This window comes from Leptodactylus fuscus, chromosome 9, assembly GCF_031893055.1.
Source record: "Leptodactylus fuscus isolate aLepFus1 chromosome 9, aLepFus1.hap2, whole genome shotgun sequence".
In the NCBI taxonomy this organism is placed as follows: domain Eukaryota; kingdom Metazoa; phylum Chordata; class Amphibia; order Anura; family Leptodactylidae; genus Leptodactylus; species Leptodactylus fuscus.
The window spans coordinates 81,151,090-81,163,292 of NC_134273.1; the positions used below are offsets into that span (position 1 = coordinate 81,151,090).

At 45.6% G+C, this 12,203-nt stretch overlaps 1 protein-coding gene across 1 annotated transcript in view; it reads right to left on the reverse strand.

Annotated features, from left to right (window-relative positions):
- The window catches only part of SHQ1 (SHQ1, H/ACA ribonucleoprotein assembly factor), a 39,833-nt gene extending 34,886 nt beyond the window's left edge, over positions 1 to 4,947 (reverse strand). The window contains exons 1-4 of the mRNA XM_075287510.1: positions 4,902 to 4,947; positions 2,893 to 3,046; positions 2,211 to 2,275; positions 1,234 to 1,356 (exon numbers count right to left, since the gene is read on the reverse strand). Coding sequence (XP_075143611.1) covers positions 1,234 to 1,356; positions 2,211 to 2,275; positions 2,893 to 3,035 — 331 coding nt within the window. The 5' untranslated portion in view covers positions 3,036 to 3,046; positions 4,902 to 4,947. The remainder of the gene's footprint in view (positions 1 to 1,233; positions 1,357 to 2,210; positions 2,276 to 2,892; positions 3,047 to 4,901) is intronic.
- Between the last annotated feature and the right edge of the window lie 7,256 nt (positions 4,948 to 12,203).

The window sequence follows — 12,203 nt, forward strand, 5'->3', positions numbered from 1 at the left end:
CAATACCCCTCCTCTATCACTTGGTGGCAGTGTTGCAATCACTACAGGAAACGTAATGCCCACAGTGGTGATCCTATTATCTCACCATGCAGTGGGACCGTCCATATCCGTCCTACCACCTCCATAAAACAGAGCGCCGGCACAGGCAGACTAGTCTCTGGAGCGCCGCTTATTCTTAACCGATTGCTATACTTTATTTTTCTCTGCTGGTGCTGCAAAATCAACAACCATAAGAATCTCCCAGAGGTGGAATCCACTTCCCCAGTTAAGCAGCACAATTAATACGTTGCTTTAGACGCACACATCCTTCCGTCCTACGTGCGGGTAAGGCGCGCTTCATTGTGTATTTCCCTGGGGCTTAATGCCAGTTTGCAGTCAATAGCTGTCTCCATCCTTAACCTTCCCTAGGGCCAGATATCAGCGCGCAGACGACTGTGACTCTGCAGCAGCGCGACTGCTCCGTGCACCTGCATTACTCCTGCGGGATACGATTCCCCCTCCGGGATTATCTGAGATCTGTGGGCAGAAAACTGCAGCGAGCAGGGCAGAGAATATTGATCCATGGCTTTGAATGATATTGTTTATCCGTAAAATTCATGAACTGGAAAATATCAAACCGTATATGACCCTTGGGGGCCACTGAAAGTCCCAGTGCGATCACCTGCAATATATACACAACTTGGCTGGGAAAGGAGAGGTAGACAGAAGGAAACAGACGATACATCACAGAAGATTTGTACTCCATTTTTTATTTCATTGCATAAAAAGATATCACCCATCCATCCATAATGTTGCATCATACATGCTCAGCCGATCTGTCTGCCCCTCTCACAGCAGGAAATCCCAGCACCACCTGAATTCACATTCACCATAGATTACTTAATATGAAATGACTTATTTTTCATAAAGAAGGTTTGCAGCAGCTGATATGGGTTTTATGTTGCATCTTTGCAGCATCTGGGTCACTTTACCGTATAATACATGCACATCTGCTAAAAGACCTCAACACTACAGGCCAGTCTGTGAGGCTGGTACAGGGAAAAAAAAAAATAAAAAAATCCTGCAAATTGCTGATCAGCGACAAACCGATTTTCAGAGAGATAGCAGAGAATTAAATGGCGCCGCTTATCTCTGTATAATGGGTTTTGATAGCAGAATGAAGTTTATATAGATATGACCAACAGACAGCTCCATAAATAATACCGTCATATAGGACTATAGCAAAGTACTTACCTATCTCTTCAATCAGGGGTTTACAAGTCCTTGTTCCCTTAGGCGCCAAGAGGGAGGTCAGAAGATCCAGGCCCTCAAACTGCTGTCCAGGGGTCTCTTTAGGCACTTGGACAGTAAAAATACCTGAGGAGAAAGAAGTATGGTGTACAAGAGGTTAACTGTATAGAAAGACAATGGAGCGATTGTCTTGCTTTGCAAACGAAGACTGGAGACACTTAGGGAGGGATTGCAGCGGATTAGTTCTACTACAGTGTGTATATAGTGTCATATCTACTATTTACTATCAAGGGGTTGCCCAAGAGTCGATAGTGAAGGTCTAATCCTTAAGAGGCCGTCAATAGCTGATCAATGGTGATTCAACAATCGCCACTTCCACTAATCAGATGCTGAGGCCGCCTGATCTGTAAAGGGTACGGAGCCGGAGGCAGTTAGCGCCATATACTTTGTGATGGCCAAGTCAGAGTACTACAGCGCTGTGACTGCTTATGTTAATAGCTGAGCTGCATTACAGTGGCACAGTCACTACACAGAGCTCAGAGACTTCTACTCCCAGCTCCATACACTGTACTGATCCAGCATCCAATGTCTGCCTTGAACAGCTGATCATTACTGGGTCTGGATGTCAGACCCCCATCTATCTGAGCATAGATCAAAAGTATCCAACACATCCAGGACCAGAAAATCCCTTTAAGGCTAAGGCCATGTTGCAGAAATGCAGCTCTTTTCGTTGCAGATTTCGCTGCGATTTTTTGAGCCAAAGCCATGAATGGCTACAGAGGGGAGGGGAAATATATAGGAATCGCTTATATTTCTGCCTTCTGTTCAATTCACTCCTGACTTTGGCTCAAAAAAACGCAATAAAATAAGCTGCGTTTCCGCAACGTGGGGCTTCAGCCTAAGTGAGGCCACTCTCTGCATGAGAGGGATAAGCAGCCACATGTGCAAGGCGGTATATAAAACACATGATACACTCTTACCATCATCCGCATTGTACGTGGCTTTCTGTCGTCCATCTTCAACTATCTTTTCTGGCAGGCTTAATCTAAAAACGGAAGACAATCATGAAGTAGTGCCGTCAATGAGACCATACATAGCACAAGGTGAGCACACCATAATGATGGAGCGTTACGAGCTTAACTAGAGGAAAGACCCCTGTCTGAGGCTATGGAAACCCATTACATCACTGCATCTCCATGGGCCTTTTATGGTGCAATATCCTTCACAATAGACTGACATGTCTGCGTCAACAAGAGGGAATGGTGATGGCCCAAAAGGAGAGATCTCACAGTGGTGCTCAAAATTCACACAACTCATGAAAATACAGATCAAAACCGGATGCCCAATATTCAAGACTATACAAAGAGAGAACAGGCATGAAATTCATCCCATTGACTTTTTCCTCCTATCTGTATGTCTTTGTAGAATGGGAGAAAATCCATGCAAACACAGGGAGAACATACGAACTCCTTGCAAATGTTGTTCCTGGCAGGATTTGAACCCAGGACTCCAGTGCTGAAAGGCTGCAGTGCTAACCACTGAGCCACCATGTTGCCGCAATTCATCCCATTGACTTCTATGGACAACCATATGGATGCATATTTATCGCAGATTTCCTCATCACCATCCTAAGGAATTAGCATAATTTGCTTTCTAAGTCACCTGAGAAAGTAAGGTTTGGCGTAGAACTTGAAGTCGTATCCATCAATGTAGATATCAAACTCGGACACCCGGGCGTAGGGAACGTTGATGGTTATGACGAGAAAGTCAGAATCTTGAGTGATGTTGAAGGCCGGAGTGATCATTGTGAACGTCTCTGAAAGAGAACAGAACAGAGGCGTTACTACTCATATTCATTAACTTCAGAGGGATAGGGAAGTTTCTGGGACCCCCCACTTATTAAAAATAAAAAAGTGGAGTGTTCCCCTAAGGTAGATGCCAGCACATAGAGATGGCCATGCACACCACATCTTCCCATAGGAAGTCATTCATCTTCCAAATGGATGTAGCAGCTACTTCACCTGATGAATAAGGACCAGGGTTCCCCTTTTTCCCTTTATAGATGGGACCCTCACCTACGAGACAATTCCAGTTTCATTAAAGGCACAAAATAAGGGATCACTCAGGGTCTCACCACTTGGATCCTCACCAAGTCCTCTGCTTGAATAAAGTGGTAGATACACAAGTGCTACCACTCCATTCAAAGAATATAGGCCAAGAGCTATACTCCACTATCGTCGCTAGTCCCGCACGGACTAGAGTGGTAACATGCATGTGTAATCAAAACTCAATTCAATAAAGGAACATAGGGGCCCCATTCTCATAATAGGCAGGAACTTCAGCAACCAGAGACTCACCAACAATCCTGCAGACAGGGTATTCAATGTTGTTGTGGGGCACCCCAAAAAAGTTAGTCAAAGTTTTTTATATTGATGACCTACCCTATCCTAACCTCACACCCCAGCCAATCAGCTGATTGAAGGGATTCCTTTGCTATATAGCAGGCACTGTATACAATGTACAGACGCGGTACCTGGTATTGAGGATTAATCTTACCCTCCTAAATGGGATGAGCTATATGACTGGAGGAGCTGATGCTACAATAATGCAGAAGCAGCAGCACTCACTTGAGTTCCAAAGCCCATTCAGGACCCCTGCACACAGGGTAATCAGGACTGGAAAGTCCAGTCTGTACATGGCCACATTTCACACCTAGACAGGAGACGGAGTTTCTCTGCTTGCCCACGATGCTACTGATCCATCATGTATGTGCAAGAACATCTAGTACCACAGATCACTATGGAGCAAGAAGTCCTGATCTAACTAGGCTCGGACCTGGACGTATGCCGATTTTTTCAAACCAGAATAAATCCCATCAATGTTAAATTGATGAACAGAATTAGCTTTACCTATATATTACCACCAAAAGAATAGTTCTCTATTACACTGACAGGTCGGCTTGGAATCTGTCAGCTACTTTGGTTATCCAGCACCTTATGTACCCGACCAAAGCGCCTCTTTTAAGTCAAATGTTTATGGATGAGCCCAGGCCAAAAATAGTGGCCAGGCAAGGCTCTGATCACATCAGATTTCATCTGGAGCCACATATCAGCAACAGATCTGTGATACAAGAGATCGGAGAGGTCCATCAGATCCCATTGACTTATAAGATCGATCAGGCTGTAGCAGTCTCATTCATTTGGACAGAAAATAAAGGATAGCATGAGCACCATTGCTTTGTAAAATGTTTCAGGATTCGCACATGAAGCTGTAGGACACAACCTGATACATGTCCACCGCTGGCAGAGAACACTAGGACCACCCGGATAGGAGTGGGGGGCACTCCCAATATATGGTACTCGTCACACATATGTAATATCACAGGGTAGACCAGCAGTAGTAGCAGTGAACAGAAGTTACCGATCATGGTGAGACTTGTGGTTCCACTCCAGGTCACCCAACACTATCTCACACAAGTAACTTGTTCTGCAGGAGTCTACAACCTACAGATCACTAACTATGGGAGACTACAAGTCCCAGCATATACAGAAAGCTAAGCTATAGGTCTACAGCTGTCCAGGACCAGCAAAAACCTAACCTAGAGCACTGCCAGCCAGCTAAATAGCCCATAACACATGCAGATGACAGCACCGGACACTAACACCGCTCACCTGTGCAGCACACAACACACGCGCGCGCCGGAGATTCCTACTTCCGGGTCTCCACGTGTTACAAAACGAGACCAAAAGTAGATCAGCGATTGGACGAATGGCCCAACGAGCCCCCGCCCTCTAGCCAATGAAAGACTAGTTTGGAAACATACGGGCGGGGATTGGCTGCTGACAGCGGTTGTAGGGCGGGGCGTTCGGACATCTTGTGATTGGCGGGAGGGAAAGCGTGGCAAATTGAGAGTGACAACCAAGCGTCCGAGTTGTCTTAGCAACATAATGAGTCTGCGCACTCTAGTCACAGCATATATATATATATATATATATATATATATATATATATATATATATATATATATATATATATATATATATATATATATATGTGTGTATATATATATATAGGAAATAAAGGAGGATATCATAGGTGCAAGCTGTGGTCAGGGCCTGCTGGGAGGTGTAGTCTGGCAACAAGTGAAGGATCACAGGTTGCCAGCCACTCTTCTTGTAGATGATTAACTTATCCCACACGTTCTTACTGTATCACGACCCTCAATATTCCAATTATTGTATTCATTATTAATCAGTTTTCAAGACCTCTGCTTCATGTCAGTGAACCAAAACGTTCATGCTGTCCCACAGAGGCAGAGCGCCTGTCCTGACCATGCCTTGCACCAGTTTGGGCGACATGGTAACGTATCGGGTGACAAAAGTTGCAAAAAAATCAAATGACCAAAATTTGCATACATCTTTAGGCTAGGGCTAAACGGTGATTGTGGCCACAACTCTTGTGTTGCCTTGTGACCTCGGTTGTAGTCCTGTGCAACATTTGACCCCCTTCCCATCGAAAAAAAAAGTAAAGTTGAATCCAAAATGGCGGCTTTGCAGATGGCCGCCATGGGCGTAACCCAGCCTCAAATGTTTCCCCCCTCCCATGCACTAATATGCCATAAACAGGTGATATTAGCAACCATTTCCATTTTATCCGGGTGTATCCATACTTATGGCCCACCCTGTAGTAGGAGGGAAAAAAAAGGATGGCAAGCATGGGGGTCATTGCGGCTGATAATGTAAGGTGCCTCTTATATGGGAACCATAGCGAGTGATGTTACGGGGGGTACTTTGGCTTGTTTTGCTATGGGGGGCATTGTCGCCTGCTGGGGACACTGGCGTTATTTGGTATATATTGTGGCTGGTAATGTAAGGTGGGCCTCCAACTGTCCCTTATTGGGGAAACATAGCTAGTAATGCACCATATTGGGCAGGTAAGGGGGTATTCACACGAAGTAAAGTGGCGCTGATTCTGCCACGATAACTCGCGGCAGAATCAGCGCTGATAAAAACACTCCCATTGACTTCAATGGGTTCCATTTTCCGTGCGGAGCAGATTTAAAGAGGACCTTTCACCATATCCGGGCACAGGCAGTGTTATATACTGCCGGAAAGCTGACAGTGCGCTGAATTCAGCGCACTGTCGGCTTTCCCGATCTGTGCCCAGTGTGAAGAGCTTACGGTCCGGTACCGTAGCTCTTCTATGGTCAGAAGGGCGTTTCTGACAGTTAGCCAGAGACGTCCTTCTGCCTCGTGGCGCCTATCACGCTGTGCTGTGGAGCCGGGAGGAACGCTCCCTCCCTCCCTGATAATGCTCGTCTATGGACAAGTACTGCGAGCAGAGGGAGGGGGCGTTCCTCCCCGCTCCACAGTACAGCGCGATTGGCGCCACGAGGCAGAAGGACATCTCTGGCTAACTGTCAGAAACGCCCTTCTGACCATAGAAGAGCTACGGTACCGGACCGTAAGCTCTTTACACCGGGTACAGATCGGGAAAGCCGACAGTGCGCTGAATTCAGCGCACTGTCAGCTTTCCGGCAGTATATAACACTGCCTGTGCCCGGATATGGTGAAAGGTCCTCTTTAAATCAATGGGTTAAAAAGCCTCCCATTGATTTCAATGTGTTCTGCGCAGAAAACGGAACCCATTGAAGTCAATGGAGTCTTTTTATCAGCGCTGATTCTGCCGCCAGTCATCGTGGCAGACTCAGCACCACTTTACTCCGTGTGAACGCCCCCTTAGGGTTCATGTTAGGTTTCCTCCGTGGACGCCCTCCTTCCATTATACCTATAGGGAAACTGCCAGCATTTCCATACGTATAATTGACACACTGCGATTTCCAAAACTGCGTTGTTTTTGGAAATCACAGCATGTCCACTGCACATATTTTACGGCAGTGGGGATGGGATTCGCTACAACGCCATCCACTATCCAGGGACTGTAAAACGCCACATTTTTTTCCACAGCGTTTCCGCCACAGACAAACCACGTTATTTACGCCACGTGGGGCCCCGGCCTTACGTCTTGCATGTTTTTATTAACAGCAGCCTCTGAATGCCAATACTCGATTCAGCTGTAAACCTCTGATGTGATGGGGTTAACCATAAAAACATGATTTTTTTTTTTTTTATTTTATTTAGCAGGTGATGAAAGTTATGTTTTTAATAATACATTTCAAAGGAACCCTCGCCCGAGCGGGGAGATTACTCTTGCATTACTCAGCAAAAAAAAAAAAATCTTTATTTTCTTTTCATAAAACACAATACTTCCCCTTTAATCCCTCAGCCGTGCCATTCCGCCATCACTAATACGGTCCATATGTAATAAAGACAACTTATTGAAAGAGGATAAAGGTTCACATTGAGCATGGGATGTAATCCCGCATCTTAACTGCCTTTGTGACTTTATATTCTGTGATTTGATATTTCCAAGATTAATTTCACGTCCCCCCCCCCCCCCAAAAAAAAAAAAAGAAGCCCCCTCTACGGTATTAAATCCACTTAAGAGCCAAATGTCGAGCTGCAGCTACGGTTCACTCCAGGTTACTGTAGACTAGCAACGCAGAGCAGCCATATTTCTGTCAGACGATACTTTCCGGGAGTAATTTAGAGCAGGCTTCACTTTGGGCCTGTAATAAAAAAAGATTCAGAACGGTCGGATTTCCAGAGAGGAAAATAAATATAAATATCTCGTCCTCGTATGTAAATAGTCAGATGGTGAGCGAGCGCGCACCGGTCTCCTCTGATCAGCTCAAAGATGCGATTTAGTCAGCGACAGCTGCACCGCCACCGCGCAGCTTGTGAAATCGTTTGAGCTGCGCAACCCTTGGTCAGGTCCTCGAAGCAATCCAGATGTTTCTGGGATTCATATTTCTCTTTTAAAGCCAAAGAGGCCTTCTCGATCCCGCGTGCTGGTTTTATCGTTTGCACTTTATGAGCGTGTTTCAGGTTTCACAGTTCACGTACGCGCCAAGCGAGGCCTCATTCCAGGTGATATTGTTTTAGATCAGGTTTTATGAATGGTTGCAAGGTCATATATTTTTTTGTGATGTGTTTGTCATATAAAGGGGCCTCCCGTTGCTGGCACTTATTGGGGCACTGTAGTTAGTAATGTTATGGAGGCACTATGGTTGCTGTGGTTGGCAGATATGGGGTCACTGATGTAAGGAGGGCTTATGGTTGGTACTTATGCTGGCACCCTGCCTATAATTTTAGAAACTTTTGTCATATCATAGTGACACGTCTGGGGGATCCAGTTTCCCCAAAACTTTTTATGACTAGATAACCCGAAAACTTTGATCATTGGGAATGCAACAGGAACCTTATTAATCCTCAGAATGAGAGTGCCGGAAGTCTTAGGCTAAGGCCCCACGGGCCGGAAACGCATCGCTAAAGCGCTTCGGGAAGAACTGCGCGTGAACACATTGCGGTTCTTCCCACACCGCTTTGAAGAGAACGTTCATGGAGTTTTTCTCCGCAGACTTTCTCTTACCTTTATATCTATGGGAAAGCTGCCGGCGTTTCCGTAGATATAATTGACATGCTGTGAATTTCAAAACCACAACGATTTTGGAAATCACAGCATGTCCGCGCTGCAATTTTTTTCCGCAAAGTGGGGATGGGATTCGCATGAGTCTCATCCACTTTGCAAGTACTGTATCACGCCGTGATTTTTCCTGTGGCGCAAATCGCGGCATTTCCGACCCATGGGGCTTCGGCCTTATTAAGTTTAATTGGGGATAAGGGCAGATTCAAAACTGCGCCTGATCTCCGCTTTACAGGTTTCCTTCTTCTGCCCGAGAGACTGGACAGGAGACGGAAATCTGGCAGGCAGTGTTCGCCCGTGAGCATCTTATGGTCTCCCCGGCGAAACCGAGTTTTTTTAACCGGACACAAAGTCCTGCTTGTCCGACTTTATGTCCAGTTAGAAAAAACGGTTTCGCCGCGGAGAAGCAGAAGACGCTCACAGGCGGTTACTTTGCAAACCCATTCAAATGAATGGGTTTGAGAACTGACTGCCACTTTCCGTCTCCTGTCCAGTTTCTCGGGCAGAAGACGGAAACCTGCAAAGCGGAGAGCGGGCGCTGGTGTGAACCCGCCCTCACCTATATTATGCTCATAAGACGGTATCCCGATGAGGATCGTTGGAGCTCTTAAAGGGGCTGAAATTCCAGGGCAGGGTCAATGTACTTGCAGTTGTCTGTTGGTAAATCTGGCAAGTCAGTCCCGCCCCCAGTGCACTTGCAAACTGATTTAATTTGCATATCCATAAAAAGATGATTATTTTTGCATTGCTTCATCTGTCTGTGGCCACAAAGCTCCTATTAAAGTCCCTTACGCTGCAACGTTATTGGTTTGGGTGTCATATAAAGGAGGATGATCATGTTAGATGTAAATATGTCACATGAACAATGTGTCACAGCAGTAATATATCCTCGGCATTCTCACTGACTACCAGGACGTGGCCTGTTCATACAAGATCTCTGGGTAATAGTACCCTAAGGCCTCTGCATAGCTGAAATAATAAATGCCTTATGTGTAGTAGCCGCAAACCCATCACAGTCTGCACTGAAGTATTGTCTGCGCCACAGGACAATCTGCCCGTGGAAATTTTTTCTATAGCAAGTGTATTTTTATTTTTTTTAAATCTCATCCTATTTACTGGCAGATTTTCCAGATATAAATCCATGCAGAAAATTGGAAACATTTCCAACACATGTGAACATACCCATCAATCCTCTGCTGCCTTATGTATAACTAACAATATTTGCCATCGGTGCGTAGCTACGTTCAGTTCCTGTTGAGAAGCATGGGAAAGCTGGGTGATAACTATTGTACATGCAGTCATGGCCATGTTGGTTGTCATCAGGCAATCACTGAAAGAAATAAGAATGGAATAAACTTGGATGGATATTTGACTGGAAGAACAACGTAGTCACATTTATTTACCCTAGATAGACAGGAAAAGAACAGCACCCTCTACTGGTCAGGTGATGTAACACAGCATACTATTGTTTTATGGGTAACTGATATATGGTATGTCATGAGTAATAGATTATACGTCATAGAGGAAACCCATGTAGCAACCACGGAGCCCCTCAAAATCAGGGGACCAGTCCATGCCACATTTAGAGGGTAGTAAGAAATCTGCACAGAGATCCTGTCTCCATAGTGTGTACAGGGTTAGGAAAAACATTTGTGCACGCTGCACCCAAGGATCATGGAATGAAGATTAGCTTACCGAATATCAATTACCCCAACCAGGTTTTGCGGTGTCACCCAGTACTAGATGTTGACCCTAGTTCTAGCTTTGCTATGGGGCTACCTCTTGTCTATGTCCCTGGTGCTGGAAGTATGGGTGCATTTGTATGTGAGCACAGGTTTATCTGCATGCTCCTGGGTCCCAATACAAAACTTGTAACAGGGCTCCCCACCTGCCATTGGTAACGGTGGTGTAGTCTTATGGGCAGAGGGGCCTTTAGGTTCCCTTTGGCATAAGGGCGCAGTAACGAATGCTACCTCTGCATCCCATATACAATGACATAACAGGCCTGAAGAGCAAGGGGACCCACAAGTGACCAGCCTGTATCTGCGCAAAGGGTGCTAAGGAGACTATAGGAACCTGATCAGGCAGCACAATCTCATCATTGTATCACCCTGACATCGTGTGAACAGGGTTAGGTGAATTTGTTTGTAATATGGGATACTATAGAAGCGAAGTTTTTGTTTTTAGAGATGGAAGGTAGATTGAGGTTGAGTCGAGGTTGCAAGAAAAAGTGAAGTGCTGAAGATGTCTGCAGAGGTGAGCCGTGGCTGGAAGAAGCTGCCTCGACGGTCTGGGCCGAAAAGAGGATAAAAGGAAAAGAAAACGACTTCGATCACTGGATTCACTGGATTTAACTCTTCTGTGAGCACCTAAATGGTCTGCAGGCTATGAAATATACATCTTTAGAGACCCATGCAATACCTCTGGGGTTCATAGGTCCGAGCAACAAGCTGGAGAATGGGTCCAAAATTTGTTGACTCAAGTTCTGCCACTGCCATAAGTACTCTCCCTTAATACTCTATAATAGTGTATCGGGGATCACTTGGCTATATAACAGATTGCTCGGCCCTGTAATGGAGGGAGATCACCCTTGCACCCTAAACAATACAATCAGGAGAGTGCATACGAAATACAAAATTAAGGAAAAGAAAAGGGTTCCAAACAAACAAAGATCCGCCACAGCGCCGCCCCAACCCAGGCCCGACCACTTCGCACACAAGAAGTGAAACAGGAATGAAGCGCCTTGGCATCGGCAGCCTCATAGAAACCCAAAACAAGGGGGCTACAACTCCATCAACAAGTCTCCCTCTCAGGACTCAAAGGCACCCCATCAAGGGGGCAGAGTACTGGGTAAGAGGAGAATCGCACCACGCTCCCCAAACCTTAACAAACTTCTGGGGGCAGCCCTGACCTTTATATATAATCTGGTTGAACGGGAGGATAACCAATTGCCGCCATTGAGACACAGACGGGGATTGTGAGGCCATCCACCGCAGGGCGATGGCTTTCCTGGCATAAAATAAACACTCCCGAAGGAAAATCCGGGTATGATGCAGCCGCACAACCTCTTTTCCAGTAAGAACGTGTCACCTCGTTCTCAGAATAGGTGGGATCCTTGGGGTGAAGTAGACCATCAAAGCCATGAAGAGAAACCCCTCTAGCAGAATACAAGCATCTTAGATAGCATCTATATACTGTTCCCAGGGCTGCGATGAATCCACTGTCACATGTATAGTCACTGTATTGCTGAATATGCAGATTCCTAATACACAAGTGAAGGTTCCTCAAAGCTTTAATAAGATACAAACATAATGGGAGTGATTGTTCTCTGTTCCTCTAAAAAAAAAGTACAGGATGTTTCTTTGGTTTTGGCTTGGATCTGACATTGGTCTCTGAAACGTGTCCTTCAGTCTCCTTGCTGATGGTAT